The 22500-nt window shown below is 42.4% G+C and overlaps 1 protein-coding gene across 3 annotated transcripts in view; it reads left to right on the forward strand.

The window, feature by feature from the left end:
• The window catches only part of dacha (dachshund a), a 167288-nt gene extending 149749 nt beyond the window's left edge, over window positions 1–17539 (forward strand). For all 3 annotated transcript variants that reach the window (XM_062536955.1, XM_062536956.1, XM_062536957.1), the window contains exons 10-12: window positions 1–115; window positions 9255–9320; window positions 15733–17539. The exon at window positions 1–115 is cut by the window's left edge and continues 32 nt beyond it. In XM_062536955.1, coding sequence (XP_062392939.1) covers window positions 1–115; window positions 9255–9320; window positions 15733–15773 — 222 coding nt within the window. In that variant the 3' untranslated portion in view covers window positions 15774–17539. The remainder of the gene's footprint in view (window positions 116–9254; window positions 9321–15732) is intronic.
• The last annotated feature ends 4961 nt before the right edge of the window (window positions 17540–22500 follow it).

The following is a 22500-nucleotide window of genomic DNA, read 5'->3' on the forward strand; positions in this document are numbered from 1 at the left end:
AAGGCCAAGAGGAAACTGCAGGAGGCGCTGGAGTTTGAGTCCAAGCGCCGGGAGCAGGTGGAGCAGGCGCTCAAGCAGGCCACCACCTCAGACAACCTGCGGATGAGCCTCAACGGTGAGCACGCGCGCGCACCGGCACCGGCCCGCATCCAACACCACCACCCTACCCCCTCTCAATTCAATTCAATTCAATTCAAAGGTAGCTTTATTGGCATGACTCATCAAAGCAGTGTTGCCAAAGCAGACATATAGCAATACAAACAGATACAATATCTGTTTGGAAACAATCAACACATTAAAAATAAGAAATAAAAGAAAAAAGAAACTTACTTAATACTACTATATGGTTTATAAATGAAAGGAAACTTATGCAATACTGTATAGAAGGAAACTTATTATGAATACAATAATATAAGTATATGTACTGTACTGTATATACATCAAATATTGTCAATATGCACTCACTTCCTCATTTTGTGACACTCTAACAAGTATTGTGCCGCCAGGTGTATACAATTTGTTTGTTCTCCTAACAGAAATTCAATTTTTTGTTCATTCTCTAAAGTTTGAAATTGAGGTATAACTAATTCAAATTGGGGGAAAAAGGTATCTCTAATGGATGTGTACTTGTTGCATTCTGTTAAGAAGTGGCATTCATCCTCCACTGCTCCATCATTACACTGCAGACATAGTCTTTCTGTCCTCGGGAGCCATGTTTGCCTGTGCCTTCCTCTCTCAATGGCCAATGAGTGGTCACTTACTCTGTATGATGTCATTAATTTTCTTTTTTTGAAGTCCTTGATTCCTGTTAGGTAAGGTGCCAGCTCATAGTTGATTTTAATTTTTTGGAAGCAGTTTAATTTGTTTGAATGTTCAATGTTTTGTAGCCAATATTGGTAATATTCTTTATTTGTTTCTTTTTCAATCCACTTGAGCTTTGCTTGTGTCATGTTCATAGTGTTTAGGTTGTATTTTGCAGTATAGTAAGTGAAAGGGTCTCTCTCCGGGTGATTTTTCCATTGCAGAAGGCCATTGTAGTGACATCCATCCTTATTTGAAATTAAATGATTGTAAAATTTGGATGCCCTTTTACATATATCATTCAGCATAGGGTACCTTCCAAGTTCTGCTCTGCAGGCTAAGTTAGAGGCATTTCTGTGTAGCCCTAAGGTGTTCTTACAGAATTCGAGATGGAATATTTCTGTTGGGCTTTTATCCCATGACGCATAATCATTTTGATATTTGATGCCCCAAATCTCGCTGCCATATAAAAGAATAGGCTTAATGATAGAGTTAAAAATTTTCAGCCATAGTCTGACTGGAGGGTTATATTGGTATAGGGGTCTTCGTATTGCATAATATGCTTTCCGAGCCTTATCAGCTAGGTCCCTCTGGGCTAAATCAAAGTTGCCTGATGATGAAATTGTCAAGCCCAGGTAATTATAGTCTGTTACCTGACAGAGTGCTTCCCCATCGAGAGTGAAATTGTATCGAAGTTGGTTTGAACGTTTTTTTTTCTGAAAGATCATTACCTTGGATTTCCCTGTATTTATTTTGAGGTTCCATGTTTGTGAGTAATCCTCAAGAATTGAAAGGCTTTCTTGCAACGCTTCCTCAGTTGGAGACAGGAGTATAAGGTCATCCGCAAATAAAAGACATTTAATTTCCCTGCCTTCTAATGTGAGTCCTGGTGATTTGGATTGCTCAATGTTTACTGCTAACTCGTTGATATATAAATTAAACAATAGTGGGCTGAGACTACACCCTTGTCGTACCCCTTTTGCCTGTTCAAAGTATGATGTTCTTTGATCATTGATTTTTACACAACATCTATTATTATTGTACATATCTTTTATTATGTCATACAATTTACCTCCGATGCCATTTTGAATTAATTTTAGTAAGAGACCATCTTGCCAAACTGTGTCAAATGCCTTTTTAAAATCAATGAAGCAACCAAATATTTTCCCCCTGTTGATGTTGTGAACATATTTATCAATAAGTGATTGTAGTGTAAAAATATGATCAGTGGTTCTATGGTCTGGCATGAAGCCAATCTGGCAGTTGTTGATTATTTTATTTTCCAGTAGAAATTCTGTCAGTCTCATGTTAATGATATTGCAGAAAAGTTTTCCTAGATTACTACTGATGGCAATTCCTCTGTAGTTGTTCGGGTTGAATTTATCTCCCTCTTTAAACACCGGTACAATGTAGTTTTCTTTCCACGAGTCTGGAAAAATACCAACTGCGGATATCATGTTAAAGAGTTTAAGAATTGCTTGATGCATTAGCGGGCTGCTGTATTTTAACATTTCATTATGTAACCCATCAGGTCCACAAGATTTTTTGTTTTTCAGGCATTTTATTTTTTTGGTTAGTTCAATTAATGGTATCGGATTGTCGAGATGATTTAATTTGTTTTTTACTTGTGATTCTAATTTGGATAGCTGATCAATCAGTTGATTTTGGAGGGGATTTTGTTCGTCTTTACTGTAGAGATGACCAAAATGGTCTGTCCAAATTTTTTCATTGCATATGGGAGTCTGTTTCGTTTTTTTGTTAGGTTCTAATTTATTCCACAGATCCCAGAAGTAATTATGGTCTACTGCATCCTCAATATTTTTTAATTTATTCTTCATATAAATAGCTTTTTTCTGTCTTAGTAGTGATTTGTATTTTTTTAGAGTCTGTTGGTATATTGACCGTGTTATTTGGTCTGTGGGATCTCTGTGTTTTTTATTTGATAGTTCTCTTAGTTGTTTTTTTAAAGTTTGGCATTCTTTGTCGAACCACTTGTTCTTCACATTTTTAGTTAGAGATTTCTTTGTTTTTGTAATCTTCAATGTTTTCCTGGCCACTGAGGTAAAAATGTCTGTTAAAGTTTCTGTTGCTAAAGTAATCCCTTCTCTGTCTTGAGTGAATGTCGTGAACAAGAATGTGTATATCAAATTTTCAGTTTCAATACTATTTATTTCAGTTTGATATTCTTGCGCACTATTTTCTTCCCAGCGAAATTGAGTTGGTAATGGATATAGTTTGCTTTGATTTTTTGTGGATGTTCCAGAGTTGTTGTTCTTTTTCAAACTTAAGGTTATATGGCTGTGGTCAGAAAGAGGAATTTGGGGCATTACCATGAAATAGCTGACGTTGTTTGGATCTATGTCTGTGACTGCGTAGTCTACTACACTGCAACCAAGCTGAGAGCAGTAGGTGAACCTACCCAGAGAGTCACCACTCATTCTGCCATTAGTGATGAAGAGACCCAGGCTTTTACATAGCTGCAGCAACTGTTTGCCATTTTTGTTCACAATATTGTCATGGTTCTGACGTGATCTTTCGAATTGTGAATTTCTATTTATTTGTACGTCAGACAGAAATGCATAGCCCCTTGAGTCAATATAGTCAATTTCCCTGCCAGTTCTGGCATTCATGTCACCCATAAGTAAGATAGATCCTTGTGATTGGAACTGTAAAATTTCTGACTGTAAAGTTTGGAAGATGTCGTCAGAGTAATATGGAGATTCATGTGGGGGAATATAGGTGGCACAAAGGTAGATGTCAAGATCTGAGGAAGTGAGCTCTTTTTTTAACTTGATCCAAATATGTGATCTCCCTTTCTTTACAGGGAAAATGTAATTTGAAATGTTTTCTTTATATAATACAATGACCCCCCCTGAATCTCTTCCACATTTGACTTTGGGATTTTTAACAGAGGGAATACAAAGTTCCCTATAATGTGGAATGGAGTTAAATTTCCATTCTCTGCTCCATGTTTCTAGCACTATGACAATATCTGAACTATTTACAATATTTACAAAGTCGGGATTTGTACTCTTATCACCAAAACAAGAGGAGTACAACCCTTGTATATTATAGCTTGTTATTTTGATTGTTGACATTCTACAGTGAACGTTTTGCCGTAAGAAATATGTATGTTTTTTTTTTTTTTACTCAAAAATTCATTGTATCCTATAGCCAAGGCTATATGAAACAAATGTAAAGATTTAAAGACAAAGGAAACTTAAAGGCTACACACACTCACACACACACACACATACACACACACACACACACACACACCATAACTTCACAAAAAGAAACTTATCAGTATAGTGTAATATTAACACACACACACACACACACACAGTATTGGCAGTACTGTGTATCACAATCTCACACAACACACACACACACACACACACACACACACACACACACACACATTCACACACATTTAAAGACAAAGTAAACTTATAAGCTATTTGTCACACACACACACACACACACACACGCACACACATTTAAAGACAAAGTAAACTTATAAGCTATTTGTCACACACAAACACACACACACACACACATGCACACATACAACGCACTCTGCCTTTTTTTTTTTGGCAGTGTTGTGTAACATGGACAGTCACACACACACACACACACTCTCTCTCTCTCTCTCTCTCTCTCTCTCTCTCTCTCTCTCTCTCTCTCTCACACACACACACACACCATAGTTCTACAAAAAGAAACTTATCATGTAATATTAACACAACCCCCCCCCCCCACACACACACACACACACACACACACATTTAAAGACAAAGGAAACTTATAGGCTATTTGTCACACACACACACACACACGGTCACACACCTCTGCCATTTTTTTATGGTAGTGTTGTGACGTATAGTCTCACACGACTCACACACGCACACACGCACACACACGCACACACACACACACACACACACACATACTGTAGGTTAGAAATGAAACTTAACAGTACAGAGTATAGTATAGCCTAAGCACACGCAAACAGACAAACAGACACACACACACACCACACTGTAGCTCTAAGAAAAGAAACTTAGCAGCAGTATAGTGTAATATGTAAACACACACACACACACACACACACACACACACACATTTAAAGACAAAGGAAACTTATAGGCTATTTGTCTCACACACACACACACACACACACACACACACACACACACACACACACACACACACACACACACACACACACACACACACATACAGTGCCTCTTTTTTTTTTTTTTTTTTTTTTTAATAGGCATGTGCTGTGTAACACTCACACTCACACACACACACACACACACACACACACACACACACACACACACACTCACACACTGTAGGTTAGAAATGAAACTTACAGTATAGCCTAAGCACACACAGACAGACACAAACACTCTCACACACACACACCATAGTTCTATGAAAAGAAACTTAGCAGTATAGTGTAATATAAACACACACACACATACACACACACACAATATTATGTTAAGTAGACTAATATGACATTCATACAGTAAAGACATGCATACAAGGATCACACACACACACACACACACACACACACACACACACATACACACTCACACACACACACACATAGCATTTTTTTTTTTTTTTAAGCCCTATCGAATAGACAGAGAGTCTGAGCATGTTAAACTAAACTGATTGCAAATAAATTTCAGCATGTCTTCTATTTTGCTGAAATCAGTTTTTCTAATTTCTCTACCTACTACAGTTGTTGGATTTTCTGGCAGATCTTTGTGCTGTGCGTTGTTGGTCGCTGTTATCATTGGATCTTTCCTCTGGTTTCTGTTCAGAGTCACATCCTTGATGGCTTTAGCAAATAGTCTCATGCCACCTTCATTTATGTGAAGGCGGTCATAAAGGTGTTCCCTGGTGATTTGTCCGTGATGGGTAATACGCACATTGTGGAGGTGTATGCATCTGTTGATGATCTCCTTGTTTATGGAGTCAATGTCCCTTTGGTGGATGTCCTTTCGAGGTAGAAGTGTAGAAACAATGATCTTGGTGTTTGGATAGATGTTGGTGGCTGTTGTGACCATGTCCCCCACAGCCTTTGCCACATCCACTCTGTTAGTGCTCAGGTCATTCGTTCCCGTGTGCACTATGATGTGTGAGGGATTGTCCAGCATGTTCTCTCTAAGCAGCATCACAGCAGACTGAATAGTAGGACACCTCAGTTTCTGTACACTCTGTCCAGGAAACAGTCGTCTGGGGTTAAGATGGTTACCATTTGAGTCACAGAGGATGGCAATTTTGTGACTGTTACTGGTGTGACTGGTATTGGCACCACTGTAGCTGATGTTAGTGGTGGTGGTGGTGCTACTATTGGTGGTAATTGTCCTGGGTGTGCTGCTGCTGCTGTTACTGGCATGTGGATCTTTAGATATTTTGTTCCTCACTCCTTCCTGATGACTATTCTTCACATTTTGTGGAGGTTGTGGGATTGCAGATGATGGAGTGGTGCTTCTCTGCATGTCCCTGACATCCTGCTGATGGGCTGTTGTTTTGCTGCAACCAGGAAGAGAGGCGTGGGCCCTCAGCTCATCCCTCAGCTCTTCCAGTTGATCCTCCAGAGCCTTGGAATGCTGTTCTCTCTTGGATAGTTCGATTTTTACACTCCTCAGCTCTTGCCTCATCTCTTGATTGGCCTCTTCCAGTTGCTTCATAGCTGAGCAGATCTTTTGTAGCTGTATGTTGCAGGAGCTGTTGTTGAACAGATCAATCTGTTTTTGGAGCTGACAGGTGTTGTTGGACGTTTCTTCTTTGAACAAGAAGTAGTCTCGCTCCAGCTGGGAGAAGCTGTCTTGCCAGTCTTTGACTCTAGGAGAGGCAGGAGCCATCGGGTGGAATAATGGAGCGGAGGGGCAGGGATCTGTGGTTCTGACAGCCTTGGTTGAGTGTGACTTGCCATTTACACTGTCCTTTGTCTCAGGATCTTCCAGCTTCTTTTGGACCTCTTTCTTAAATTGACCAAATTTATGCTGGAATTCACTGAGGGCGGCCTCTGGCCCTTGGACCATAACTGTGCCATTGTGGTAGAAGTTGACAGTCAACCTTGCCTCCTGTTCATTTTCAAGGGTCAGCTGCCTGCCTTTGCTGATACCACCCTTTCTAACACAGTTCATGTGGGCCAACAGTATGGAATGCCAAGCTGCTGAGTTGTTAGTGTAAAACAGCAGGTTACATCGAACTCTGTTGTTATCTGGTCCACTGTAGTCTGAGAGTAGGATCTCTGGATGTTCTCTCAATACTGCTTCCTTCATTATCTTCCTTTCTTTCATTGATTTAGTTTCTGATGGATAGTTGATTTCTATTTCCTCTTCATTTTTGAATGATGCCTCTGGTCTGGTCTGCTTTTTCTTCAAATAAGCATCCATTGTGATGTCACCAGAATTGCCAACAGAATTGTCAACTGCCATACTGCTTGATTAGCTTGGTTAGCACTTTTTAGCTTTTTCTTCTCCTTAAATTTTCTCTGCCTTTTCAAGTTCCACAGAGGTCCTACCTTCACAGATTTGTGCCTCTGTTATTCTTAATCGTGTCTTCAATTACTGAATTTTGAATTAGATGATAAAAACATACATTTTCTGGCAAGAACCAACGTTGGATCAGGAGCTCATCTTTTTTTGCTGCCTGTTGCCTGTAGAATTCTCTATCTCTCTCTTTCTGTCTGTCTTTCTTTCTTACTGTCTTTCTCTCTTTCTTTCTCTCTTTCAGTCTCTCTTTCTGTCTTTCTTTCTCTCTTTCTTTCTGTCTTTCTTCCCTTCTTTCTCTTTTTCTTTCTCTTTCTTTTGTCTTTCTTTCTTTCTCTCTTCACACTCTCTGCATCATGTATTTAAATCTACTCCCTATTTAATTGTTATTAACACCGCCCCTCCTTTCTTTCTCTCTTTCTTTCTGTCTTTCTTTCTGTCTTTCTTTCTTGCTCTCTTCACACTCTCTGCATCATGTATTTAAATCTACCCCATATTTAATTATTCCTTCATTGTCTTTGAATGTGTCGCCCTTTTTTGGGTCTCTTCTCTTTCTCTGCTCTGCACTATTCATTTCTTCCGTTTGAATCCGTCCCCTTCTGTATTATTTCTCTTTTCTCTCTTTTTTTCGCCGTCCTCTCTGTGCCTCTCTCCCTCTCCTTTCCTCTCTCTGCATTTGAATCTGTCTGCTCTCTCTCTGTCTTCCGGGCCCCTTCTGCACTCCACAGAATATTTATGGTCTCTTGCAGAGCAATTGGAATTTTTCCGGCTTTGAAAAAGACAGAGCGCATTTGAGACAGCGTTGCCTTTTTAACAGCATATTTCATTGTCATCTCGCTGGCTCCAGTAGGTCCCGTCTGTACCCCCCCCCCCCCCCCCCCCCGCCTCTATCTGTGTCGTAAAAACACATGCACTTGTTCCTCCAATGCCTCATAATGTCCTCATTCACTGCAGTGGATTTCCCTTAACTTTGTTGTCCTACTCAGGGAAAATCACTCTCCTCTTGCTCGTAATCAATGAGATTAAACACTACACTAATTTACTCTTGGCTTCTCTCCCTTTTCTTCCCTTCCCCTCCCTTCCATCCCTCTCTCTCACTCTCTCTCTCCTTTTCACCTCTATTTGTTCTGACCTTTATTCTCTTCATCTTTGTGCTGTGCTTCATTCACTCTTGTTTCTCTCTTACCCTTTTCATCCTTTGCCTGTCTAATGTCTCCATTTATTTATTTATATACTTATTTAGTTATTTTCCTCTCCTCTCTTTTCTCCATCTCCGATTCTCATATTTCCTTATCAATGCCTCTATTGGCATTTCCGCATTTGCTCTAACGGTTCCTATCAGCCTTGCATTAGCATGGTCAGGCCGCAGAGGAAATGGACACAGATACTTATCATAAATGCTTTAAATGCGCACACTTAGACTACTAAATTGTTTTCATAACCGCGGTGCACGTTTTTTTCCCCCCCTCCTTCAGTTGTTTAATTCCTAAATCGTTCTAACAGGAGCTGAAATGGGGAAACATAAAAGCAAATCATAAAGACCGTTGAGTACATCTGCAAGCATTTGAACTGAGCTCCGGCAATTATCAGCCAAGCCTGATTAAACCTGAATTTATTAAAAAAAAAAAAGAAATGCATTGTTGCTCCGTCTTTTTTTCCCTTTCATGTGATTTAATGCAAGATTAGCTCAGGAAGACTGTTGTAGTGGGGATACTACGATGAACCTTGAAATTATAACAAAGCTTTTGATGAATCGATACCCTATTAGAGTTGTTAATGAATTGTAATGTGATTCAGATTTGCACCGTGCAAAGCCTATCCATTTTGGTCCAACTACGAAACCATTAGCAGACGCAAACTAAGTGACACGCATTTAGTGCAGTAGGTATTCTGAGGGGTTCTAACATGTGTCTGTGTTTGATGTTGCAGAGGCTGTGATACCAGATGTGGAGCCTGAGCACAACGGTAATCAGCAGGAAAACTCCACTGTACAAGGTGATTGGCACACACACACACAACACAAACTCTAGTGTGTAGCTGTTGCATGTGAAAGAGAGTCTGGAGGTATTTTTGTTCTACTCCATTTTAGAAGGAATTTGCAATACATTTGTTTTCCTTTTTGTATTTTTTTTGTTTTGCTCTTTTTTGTTTGTATGGTTAAAGGCAATTGCACAGTGCAAATCAGCAAAGCAAAACTGAGAACAGGTTTTTAATGAATCAATCACAGGACATGAAAGCCTCCATCTCAAGGGCTGGGGCTGTGGTTGACCTGGCCTATCTGAGAGGCTTTTTTGGGTACAGAGAGGATGAAAGGGGGACTTTTCTTTTTTTTGTCGGTCGCCATCCGACTTCATTTCCCTTTTTGTCCCCCCCGCCCCCCCAATTGCCTCTCCACACTCATCATCCCCTTCAGCACACGAGCTGACGTCACCCCCAGGGCCAGGCAGCCGAGCGGCCGGTCGGTCGGGAGCTTCTAGGAAGCCCCCCCTCTCTCATCTCCTCCAGCAGAGGGGTGAGGGGAGCAGGGGGTGGGGGGAGTCTTATATGATATGGAGCTTACAGGGCCATGTGCATCCCACATGGCCTAGGGTTCTCCAGACACCTCCATGACCACCACAGCCTCAACCACCTCCACCACCTCCACCACCACTGCCACTTCTAGGCTTACAGTAAGCCCCTGTGTGTAAGGGGTGGACCCCCCTGGAGGCTCGTGTTGGAAGTGCAAACATTAACCAGAGGCACTTTTTCTACTCCTCCTGTGTTGCCACCTCTCCGTTTCTGCTCTCCTCCCTTTCTTTCTTTCTTTCTTTTTTCTTTCTTTCTTTCTTTCTTGCGTTCTTTCGTTCTCTTTCTCTCCCTCTCTCTCTCTCTCTCTCTCCCTCCTGGAGCAGACGGTCCTTTGAAGACGTCAAAATCCCTGAGGGAGGGAGATTGCAAACTGATGTGGCTGCATGTGTGTGTCACGCTTCCATTCTCACTCAAGAGTTCTGCTGCGTGCACAGACACACACACTCACACACACACACACACACACACACACACACACACACACATACACACACACACACGCACACTTTTTTTACACCACCTATTCCATCTGTTTTTGCCCCTGCACCCCCAGCCCTGCCTCCAAAACCTAGCTTGAGGTTGCTTTTGATAGATGGAGCCTATTATCGGCCCGTCGGCCGGCGAATCAGAGACACTGTCCCGTAGATCTTATTGAAATGTGAGCTGGAGAGGAGGTGAATAAATACATATGTTTACAGGATGCACGCTGGAAATGGCCTGCAAAGTGTTTTCTGCTGGGAGGGTGGAGATTGTTTTCTCATAGCCAATTTCACAGTCCGCAAATAAAGGAACGACCATTTTTCTTGTCACTGACAGCAGCGGAGCTGCCACACAGAAGAATGCTGAGGCCATGAGCTCGGGAACCTTCTGGAAGTTGTGTGTGTGTGTCTGTGTGTGTGTGTGTATGTGTGTGTGGGGGGGATTCTCCCGTGAGTTTGTTTTTGTTTGTTTTTGTTTTTGTCTGGCAAAGAGGAAGGGTTCATTTTCAGTGGCAGCGGGTCATCAATGGGTGAGGTTGACTCTAGATTTTCTCTTTTCTTTTTTTGAGTTGAGCTGAGTGGGGTTAGGATTACTGAAATCTTGAAGGCCTCTCAAGTTTCCTGCTCATAACTTCAGACTTCAGTCTTAACCTCCCAAGCACAACATCAAAGTCCTGCCCAGCACACAGGGACCCCTCGATCCCTCGCTCACTCTCTCGCTCCCTCTCCTTCACTGTAACGGCTGTATTTGTTCACATATTTCGCCAGAATTTAGGGCCTGAATCCCCTCGCGTAATGGCTGGGATCTTTGGTGTTCTCGCTGGGTTACCTGCAACTGGCTGGCATGGAATTAAAAGCACCCAACGGCTGCCAGTGGCGGTGGCGCTGCCATCAACTTTTACTGTTGGGGGGGGGGGGGGGGGGTTAAAGTGAGTGTCATCTTGGGGCATGACATTCCTGACCGTGGTGTCCGACATTATTAGGTCAGAGGTGAGAGAGGCACAAGTCGAGCTCGGCCCCGGTCACGTCATGGATCCGTGGATCGCTTCGCCACGCTTTGGAGACGGTCACGCTCCCTCCTCGCTCGCCCCCTGACTCGCTCGCTCGCCCTCGCTTTCGGCCAGACGTGAGAGCCACTGATGACCGTGACGCAGCGCTACAACCTCGGTGTCGCCACCGAAGCGGGTCGCATTACGTTTCCGACACACACACGCGCTCACACACACACACACACACACACACACACGCACACACCCTAAACCACTCCTACAGCTCCAAAGTGCAATATGCCAGCATCATGGTATCAGGCGTCTGTTGAAACAGTCTCAGCAGCTGTAGGTCTCATGTGTCCCATGTGACTATAAATCTGACACATCCTTTCAATGTCACGGATCTCCTCATATCACACTAGACATTGTTTAGAATTGTATTATACTGCTTTGTATTCTAAATGAAAAGCAATATAAGACAGATTTAGTCTATATTTCTCTTTATCCAGGATTTAGTTTAAAGGCCATCCAAGTACAGTAATGTAATCCCAGTGCTTGTCAGCGATAATTCATACCATATCTATCATAGCCAGAGCATGGTTTGGATAGCAACATTTTCAAAAATGTCCAAAGTGAACATGTGTAGACATAAATATCTGAAAGTTTATATGGCAAATATCAACTTAATGTCACTTTGTAAGACAACATCAAGTGTGATTTATGTCCTGAATTGGCTAGTCCACCCTGGAGTCCTTGGCATTATCTGTTTGTAGTGCTCAGAACCCCAATCTAATAGATGAACACAAGCCACACCAGAGTACCCATCGCACACCAATCTCCATGGATCATCGCTTTCGAGGGCAGCAAATCTTCAATTAGGACTCCTCTTGTCCATACAACACCCCACCACAACTGCACACACACACACACACACATACACGTTCTCTATCTTGCTCTCTCTCACTCACACACGCACATACACACCTTCACACACACACACACACACACACTCACACTAATCTGGACACCCCTCGGCGGACTCCCTGCGCGTGCCTAGCCGTACTTATCCATTACGGCGGGCAGAAATCTGATTAGCCCCCGTGCTCCACTCCCAAGTCCAACTTCACAGTTTTGCAAGCCTAGCACTGACAACTGATTTCATTAGGTTTGATTGTCCTTGCTGAGATCCCACTCCAGGAACTAAAAGCTTTTTACGCTTTCTCAGGTTCCCTCCTGCGTTCAGCCATTACACAGGCCCGTGTGTGTGTGTGTGTGTGTGTGTGTGTGTGTGTGCCTGTGTGTTTTTTTTTATTAATCAAGACAAGTGGTGGTAACAGAAACTGCTGAACACAAAAGAAGGTGACATCATTTCACAAGCCGATTAAGAAAAAGAGGAAGAGTGAAATGGAGGTGGTAGAGTCTCGGGTGTTGAGATGAGAGAGTGAAGAGAGAGAGAGGAGTGGGAGGGGAGGTGGGGGCTAATTGTAAGAAAACAAGGTGTTGTTTAATAGGAAACCGAACTCCTGCTTGTTTTCTGTTGAAGTATCAGTTCAGGAATGGCCTGGTAGTCATCATGAGGTGTTGACCCACCAGCTCCCACCTGTTTTATTTTGTTCTCTTAGCTAAACCTGTTGCGGCATTAAGAACGTCCGTAATTACGCTCCTGCAGACCTGGCAAGAAAAACCCACAAACAAACTAACAACAACAACAACAACAACAACAACAAAACCAGAAAAAAAGCTCCAATGACCTACTCTAGCTCCAAACTCATACTGCATTCACATACTGCAAATGAGTCCCAAGGGTACCATTCATTTCCAAAAGTTTTCTGCGCCACTAATTGGCAGCCCTGGAAGAAGAAAAAAAATGAGGAAGAAGGAGCAGCCGGAAAAAAAAAAGAAATAAAAAAAAAATAGAAGGCGGCATGAAAAATCAAGGTGAAGCTTTATGGCAGTTCTGGACCTCCCCACACTGAGCGCTTTGCAGACGGTGCAAAATAGAATGAGCCGGTAGCTAAATATGGCGAGAGACGATCGCGGAGAAAAAGGTCCCAGTGAGACCCACAAGCCTGGCTATACCCATCCTCCCACCTGCCCACCTACTGCTACTGCTGCTGCAGCTCCATGGTCTTCCACTACCCAGTGGTGTCTTCCTGGAGAGACGCCATAGTGCTAATGGGAGCCCTGAGAGGGCCGATGCTCCTGATATTGCTTAGGAAAATGGAGCGATTGCTCCAAATTTAGTTTACATGTTGTCAATACACAACAACACTGAAAATGCGCACCTGTGCGCCTGATATGGTAACTACCGATAAAGTCATCATCAGCCAGTAGTGTTAGAGATACTCTAGCAGCATTATGAAATGAAGTAGTACTAAACTGCTCTGTCTTATCCATTTTATTAAAAAATGATGACATATAACAAATGACCACTACGAATGTTCTGAAGAGATTCTGCTAGTTTCAATCACTTATTCTAATCAGTCTGTTTTTACAAGTGTGATTGCTGTTTTCCTCCACCTGAAATATGTATCAGTTTTTTTTTACAAGGCAGAAATGATTCATAGCTTTCTGCATCATAATTTACACACTTAAAGATTTCCCATCACATCAGTGCAACAGTAATTCCAGCAATCGGGCTGTCCAGCGTGGCCAGCAGTGAGAGTGCTCTATCGTCCGTCCCCCCCCCCCCCAACCCCCCTTTCCTGGGGACTGTGACGGCTCTGTTCAGCCACCCCCAACGCGCACACACAGACGCACACACACACACACACGCACGCACGCACACACACACACAGAGACACACACTCCACCGCCAGCCCACCTCCCTCCAGTCCCAGGGAGCTGCCATTCTTTACAGGGACTGGCCCTGCTGTCACTCTCTGGGCCCGGATTAATTGCGCCTCAGGATATTACAACTCATTTCATTGAGCAGTAAAACACCTCGTCAAAGCCCCTGGGCCTTTAAGTCTCAATTTAAGTCCAGCCACCGGACGGTGTTCCCTTACAGAGAGAGAGAGAGAGAGAGAGAGAGAGAGAGAGAGAGAGAGAGAGCGAGAGAGAGAGAGAGAAAGAGAGAGAGAGCGAGAGCTAAGGGCTCCTTTTCTATAAGTGGCCGATTTTCATACAGTCACTTTAAAGGAACACTGTTAAATATCTTGGTCGCCATTAAGCGATAGAAGTGATTTTTGGGTTAATAGGAAGACGAGCCCATAAAAGGGCCTGATTGGGTGTGCTGGAGAGTGAAGGGAAGCCATAGGCCAGGTGCGCCGGGTCTCCTCCAGACCATTCCACTCACTTTCAGGGAGTTAATGCACATTAAGGTTGCTCAAAGATGTCTGTTAAAAAATAACTGAAGACATGTAATTTTAGTCCACCAATGGACACAATTATAATGTGTAGGTATATAATATATTGTATAAATGGAATACATGTACTGTACAGTAAGCACTGGTAACAGCACAACAGAAAAGCGTATGTAATGTATTATACACATGTTATTAATGTACATACTATATTAGCAGTCTAGTTTGTACCGTGTTTAACAGTACTGTACAACACATATAAATTCCAAAGAAATAGACTTCAAGTGAATGATATATGTGTCGTGATATAAAAGCATTCAAAGTATATTAAATGGTAGTTAGTTGTCTCCCTCCCCAAAGCCTCGTTGGCCTCACTGCTCTCCTCTCTCGCCCCGGACCACGAGCGCAGTGCACCTCCTCCGTCCCGTATCCTCGCCGTGCAGGAGCGGCTGCTCGGCTCCGCTCGGCTCCTCTCCTCTCCGCTCCGCTCCGCGCTGCAGAAACATATTAAACACCTCCAAGCGCCCTCCCGCTCCTAATGAACTGCCTCTCCTCTCCCCCTGCTCGGGGAATTAAATCAAGCCACGTTTTTCATATTAACATTCAACGACCAACTTCTCCCTTTTCACCCACCAGCTGTTCTCCCTTTATCTGCTCCCGTTCACTGACAGCCAACACTTAAGTGATCAATCCCCTAAATTATTCTTGCCGCACATTTGATTAAAATACTTGTGCTTTTTTTTTTTTTTTTTTTTTTTTTTTTATCAAGAATCACTTTGCCTATCAAGTATGACCAGCCATCTTTTGCTGTGTTTTTTTTTCCACCCTCCTCTGCTTTGAGAAGGATATGATTCACATCTTTATACCATGAAGCAACCATGTATGCATTCTTATTAAAGGACTGCATTTTAATTTAGAACTATGTGTGTATATTTATATACGTGTGTGTGTGTGTGTGCGTGTGTGTGTCAGTGTGCGCGCACGTGCATACTTTCAGGGATGGGAGTTTTAATAGCACCAATTCCTGAACGCAACGTTTACCTCGATTTGTTTTCTGTTTTCACAGAGAACAGACCTCCCTTCTCCAAGCCCCCCATCATGTACTGAGAAGGGGCTCCGCGCGGCTAGAGTGTCCGACTGAGGGGGGCTGAGCGAGGGTTTGCCCCACGGAAACACTCCTCTGGCTGGGACATGTCTGAGCGGTGATGAGGGGAACAGCAGGAGCTTCTCACTGGGGGGATCCTCAACCATCCTCACGCTGAAAACAAAATGGTGTACAGGACTGAAGAGAGAAACATTTAACAGTTTGAACGAGAGAGTGAGTGAGCGAGTGAAGGGATGAAAGAGGGAATGTGTTCTTCTACATATATGTAAAAGGTTGTGTGTGTGAGCGATTGAGTATGTGTGTGTGTGTGTGTGTGTGTGTGTGTGTGTGTGTGTGAGCGTGTGTGTGTGTGTCTGTGTGTGACTGGGGAGGTGCAACGATGCACAGTGAAGGGTGTGTGTCAGGAGCCCTCTCTCGCATCCTTTCTCCATGATCTTGTACAAAAAGGAAATAGAAACCTCCCTTGAATCTCCTTATTTGACTACTTCTACGTTCCTATCTTTTTTTTTTGATTGTTTTTTTCCAGGCTAAAAATAGAAGGACCTTTTTTTCTCGGAATTAAAAGAACATTCCCAAATTGTTCTTGACTCTGTGAAGCACATAAAACGGCCTCTCTTTCCATCCGTGCTACATGTTCACTCTTTCTCCTTACACCATTATTATTGTTGTTGTTATATTGTTGTTGTTGTTATTGTTATTATTATAATTATTATTATTATTATTTGGCTTTGACCTTTCTTTTTACCCTATTGCACCAGTGTTTCGCAGTTGCACAACAGCCTTGCAAAATCTTTGCGTGACAATGTCCTTTAGAGATGGAGACATGGCATTGGGGACATGACATGGACAGCATCAAGCATTCAAAAAGACCAGCATCTTCACAAGAAAGGACAAAGGACAAAAAAAAAAAAAAATTGAATGGGAGGAATTTTTTATTCCTCTTCTAAGAGTTTTCTTCGTTTTCTTTTTATCGTTTGTTTTTGTTGAAAAAAAAAAGATGTAGAAGCGAAACAGTTCCCTCACTGTCTGACATGGCTGCCACCATGATGTTGTTCTACTCCCATGCTGTTCATGCCTCCAGTGTTTTTTTTGATGTTGTTGAATTGTTTGTTGGTGTATTTTTTTTTTTTTCCGATTGACACTCTTGTTTGAATGCACAGGAAATGAGGTGGCAAATCGTCTTATTTCCATCTGTCCTCATAGCCCCCTTCAGTAATGGTTATATATTGCTCCTTTATGAGTTAAACAAGAACATTGTTGAGTTATTGTTGCTATAAATACAGTATTACAGTAACACCCCTCCTGTTTTTACCCTCGTTTATAAAGACTTGTAAAAAAAGGCTTTAGCGTTTGCTACTCTGATGTTGTAATGAAGTGATACATTTTTAGTGAGATTTAAAAACAAAAAAAGATGGTAAAAGATAAGAAAACAAGTACCCTAATGCACATTTGATGCAAGCATGCTTGTAGATACAACACTGATGATAAAAATACACGTACACAAAAAAAAGGAAAAAAAAAAAAGAAACAGCTGCCAGTTTAAATCTATTTTTTGAAAAGGTTTTGGGGAACCCATTAGTATCCTAATCATGGTCAGGCAGCTAATCAATGATGTTGACCTTCTTTCAAAAGTTCATGACATTACCACATATCACACCCTTGCACATAACATAAATAAATAAAACATCCATATGGACAACTTTGGTAGATTTGTTTTCTGTTTTTGTTTGAGTTTTTTAAGTAATAAAAAATTGAAACTGAAACATTACTCAATTTGTCATACCTTGTCTTTTATTCAGAGTATTTTCCATTGTGGTGTCTGTCTCGTTTTACATTAAGCAAAAGTGGTTACGGAGAACATAGTGCAGGAGTAGGCCAGTCTATCGGCCAGGCCAGAGGCACACTTGGTGTAAAGGCTAACCCTAGCTGGAGCAATCTGTCTGCACTCTTGTGATTTGAAATTGCGCAGCTTGTCTGAGAGTCTCAGAGAGAGCGACTCTGTCTCTCAGGTTTTCTGCAAAAAGCCTTCATTCAGCCTTACCTTGACCACCCAGAGGAAATGACCTAATTAATGACTTCCCCCTCAAAAGCTTTCAGGCGTAAGCTCTCTCTCTCTCTCTCTCTCTCTCTCTCTCTCTCTCTCTCTCACCCCCTCCTCACTTCCCTATCCCCCTTCATATCTCTCTTCTTCCTGCTGTCTCTCTTGCTCCCCCTGTCTGCCTGCTTCAGTCATCTTCCCATTCCTATCTATAGCAGCTCTCTCTCTCTCTCTCTCTCTCTCTCTCTCTCTCTCTCCTCACCGTGTGGTGTCTTGTTGTGTGCGGACCGTAGGGAAGCTGAGGAGAACAGACAGCCTCTCAGTGGAAGCTTGAAGTGCAGCTCAGCCTGCAGTGGTCCTGCCCATCGCCATCAACAAGAGAGGCTGTTTTTGCACTTCAATTACAGACAGCCGTTTGATCTGCCACTGATTGCCCCTCCACACTCCACACGGCCGTTATGTAAAGCAGTCAAAGAGCCACATTATGATTAGCCATTATTAAAATTCACTACAGTTGGTGCGCTGAATTGTCTCTCGTATGATTGTTGCTTGAATAACAATAAAGTAAAATGTCTTGCATCTCCATGACTTTCATTATGAAATAATGGATGGTATTTGATTAAGATTTAATACGTGGAGGAGAATTATACGGGGACATCTCAGGTGTGACTGCTTCTGACCTTGAGACTCAGGCCAGGTGTTCTCTCATTTTCTGCCGATCTTTTTGTTTCAAGACATAATCTATAAAAATGGTTCCATGGCAATTAAAAATATTGTTCCTGAAGATGAAATAGGACCGGCGCTCTGAATCGATGTCACTTATCCCCTCTGCAGCGGAATTGTTTGGACAGAATATGCCACGGTAGCCTAGAACGATTGACTGTCATCAATACACAGTGTGGGACGTTTGCCAAGACTTCAGGGCTCAGATACTCCTTGGGATATTCTCAACTGCAGTTACAGCACTAACAGTTCTCTCTATCTAATCTCATATTTAGTGATATTTAGATTATGCGCATATTCAAAAAAAATAAACAAAATAATAAGTGTTTAAGGATACAGCAATTGAAATGAATAAGTAAAAAATAAATGTAACTAACTTGCAATAATATAAAATGGTTCTGTGTCCCTGCCCTGCAAACTGTGGAAAAAATATAGCATTCACAGAACTGAAAACAGAAAGAAGTAAACACATTGCCTGTACCCCCGGAAAACAACAGGTTTGTACAAATCATTCAACGTTCTGGCAGTAGGTTGAGGATAACAATGATAATAGTAATTTATAGCGCCTTTCATAGTACCCAAGGTCAAAGGACTTGTTTTGGGGTGCTTTTTGAACATGGGCAGTGTTGAAGGATGTAAAATCTATGCCACGGTAGAGAAGGAGGTACAGTACGCCCTGTTTTAAATCTCCTCCCTGGAAGTCAGCAGCACATTATCTGGAGTGTGAACACAGGCTCAGATGTTCCTCAGCATGTTATTGATCTTGGGCTTGTAACGTACAACAGCTGCACCCACTCCTCTGCTCTTCCATTTCTGAGTTATATTCCCCTTCCAGGAACAATGACTGGTGGCGATGCCACCATGCACGCATACAGTAACATCATGCTCTTCAGTGTCGTGTAGCTGAAAGAAGACTGTGTTTACTGTGTTTGTCATGAAATGTGACCAAACCCATCAATTCTGCTCGTGTTGTGGTGGTGGATGGAGCTGTTGTGGAGTGTGTTGAGGTTTCTTCGCTTTGAGTGAAACCGTTCATTTTCTGAGTTTATGACAGCTTGCAAATTTTGCCACTCCCACTCCAGCTGATTCCCATCATCTGCCTGATTCGATCACTTCAATCTAATGGATTGCTGCTCTCAATAGGCTGATGAATTGAAGCAGAGGGACAGGGGGAAAAAACATGCAATGGAAAACCTGACTAGCCGAGAGATTCCAAGCCTTGGTGTTTGAAAGTGTTTGAAAGGACTGCTGGAGGAGGATGCCTCTTGTCTGCTGTTGTGTAATGGGAACTACTGTAATGACAGCTAATGAAGACTACTGTTCTATTCTAATCTTATGCCTCATTTTAAATATGCAAATAGATGGGGAGGCATTTGGCTGTCAATGTTGTTTATTTGGAGAAAATGAGAGAATCCCATTGTTGTAGACCTATTTTGGACTGTTAACTGTTTAGGATGAACAGTTTAAACTCCCAGTGCCCTCAAGATGAATAATGAGCCAAATTGTATGCACATATCATCCTTCCCATATGGAACGAGAGCAGTCTGGCAACTGCAGACCCCTGACCCTGCCACACAATATTAACAAAAGTGAAATCAAATTCAAACATCTGCAAGAGGGCCGTGATATGGTGACCTCTGCATTGTATAAACTAAGAGCATCAGACCAGTACTTTTTATGCTATGAGTGGGGACACACACACACACACACACACACACACACACACACAGAGAGAGAGAGAGAGAGAGAGATACTGTAGATGGATGGGTAGACTACAGGCACTTTGATGTTTTCTGAATAACAATTAGTGAATTGCTGTTAGCCAGAGAGGAGTTCCTCAGGGAATGTTCTGGAACACAACTGACCCCTACATCTTTCCCACCAGATATTATTTTTGAGCAATGTTTCAACACACAATACACATCTCACTAGTATTACTTTATGCAAGCACAGATGTAAAAAAAAAAGATAACAATCTCAGGAAGTTCCGGACATGCATCTAAGCATTTGACTTATTTGAATATGTCAGGAGCCTCAAACTGCTGTTGATTTAAATGCTTTCCCAACCATCGTCTTCCTTGGGCCTGATTTCCATTGTAAATGGTTTGTGGTTGACACTTGACTCTGTTTGTTGAAAGCCCCTCGTTGCTCAACAGTGGCTGAGGTTCCAGTGAAGTCAGCAATCAGCAATCAGAAGAAGCAGACTTCAATCAGACAAGAGTGGAGATGGAGGTGCGGGTAGTGGATATGGATAGATGGGCCTTCATAGCAGTCAGCGGCCTTCTGACCTCTCTCGGCCTCTGCGGAAGCCTGTTCTACATCCATTGCCTGCTACTTCCTGGATGCGAGCACAACAGATTCAAGCAGCCTCTTAAAGTTCTAGCTCTATCGATGGTTGGTACGAATTGCTTCATACAGATCATCATGGCTGTTTTCGTCTGTAAGGAGTTCTTCCACACACCCTGGGCTCTTGACCTTGCTCTTTTTGTCCTCAAAGATTTTGCTGTGGGGACCAACATGGTTTCCTGCGCTTGGATTGATGTCTTCTACTATTCTCAGATTGTCCCCGCAAGAAATTACTTGACCACCTGGTTGAAGCAGAACATTAAGACGGTGGTTTACTGTGCCTTGACACTGCATTGGTTAATTCTCTCTTTGCAGTTAGCCATAGAGTGTTCACTGTCCATCAATAGTGTGGGTTTCACACTGGATAGCAACATGACAGAGAATATGTCTGACTCTGTTGACTCCATGCCTGTCGTTCGCATAGAACTGCTAGTCATAAACGATGTGATGATAGCTTTGCTGTTGCTGGCGCTGGTCATTAAGATGGTTGCGGACTGTTCGACGCTGTACTACCTCTGTTGTCACATCAAGAACATGGAGGCCAGTAGCAGTTCTTTCTCCGGCCCAATGATGCGGAATCAGATGAGGGTGGCCATCATAGGAATTGTGCAGGGACTCCTTTTCCTGTTTATCTCCATATTTAGCTTAATCTACTTCATATTCATCAAAGATCAGACCGTCCTTTTTGACCCAGAAGAATGGATCCAAGCCACAGTCATTTCAGTGTACTCTTTCTGCGCCACAGTTTACATGGGTGTGGGCCAGACTGTTTTCAGACTGAGGGTTGTTGCTCTATCAAAGAAAGTGAGAGGTTGGTGTCCAACACGAGGATGACTTCCAAAACTGCCACAAAATGTCACACATTTAAAAACACTGCCTAGTTGTGCAATTGAAATGCTTTCAAAGAATGTCAAATGTAAAAGTGTTTACCCATTGAGAATGTTTACAGATGATAGGTTTTTCAGCTATAAATGTGAAATGTTTTATAGTATATATACGTAGCTATCATATTTCCAGTCCTCATCTGCTGCAAGAAACCCTCATATGTATTTGTGACATATTGAAATAAATAACAAATAAAAAATGCTTCATTGTGAAATTACACTAAAAATTTAGACATAAAATGTTTTTAATGTGAAGCTTTAGTTGGTATATTTGTGAAATATACAATGCAAAAAAAATATCTGTGTAGTCACAGCTCATCACACACAAGCCACTCAAGCCGCATTTAACTAATGCAAAGTCTTGATTGCATGCTTTACATTGGGCACTCATGTACTCTTGAGGCTGTAAGAAGCATACTGTATGTAATAGTGCACACTGGCTTTGTTCTCTGGGGACCCGCGGGTGCTCTCACCACTGCGCAGTTAAAGAATGTGCTGGTCATCATTGTGTCAAAGGATAATAAAGTAGGCAAAGGCGAACGTGACTCATAAAAGTTGTGTGAATCCTCCTTTGATCAAGCGTGGACAGGTGTTTAATAACGAAAGACATGTGATCTCAGACCCAGGACACGATGGTTATGTAAGTCATGAGTTCCATACTGCCGGGCAGAATAAGCCTTAGCAAGCAGCCTGGCCGCCAGTGGTGGACAGGAACAAACACTGACTTCATGGACACAT

The sequence above is a fragment of the Sardina pilchardus genome, chromosome 5, assembly GCF_963854185.1.
Source record: "Sardina pilchardus chromosome 5, fSarPil1.1, whole genome shotgun sequence".
Classification (NCBI taxonomy): domain Eukaryota; kingdom Metazoa; phylum Chordata; class Actinopteri; order Clupeiformes; family Clupeidae; genus Sardina; species Sardina pilchardus.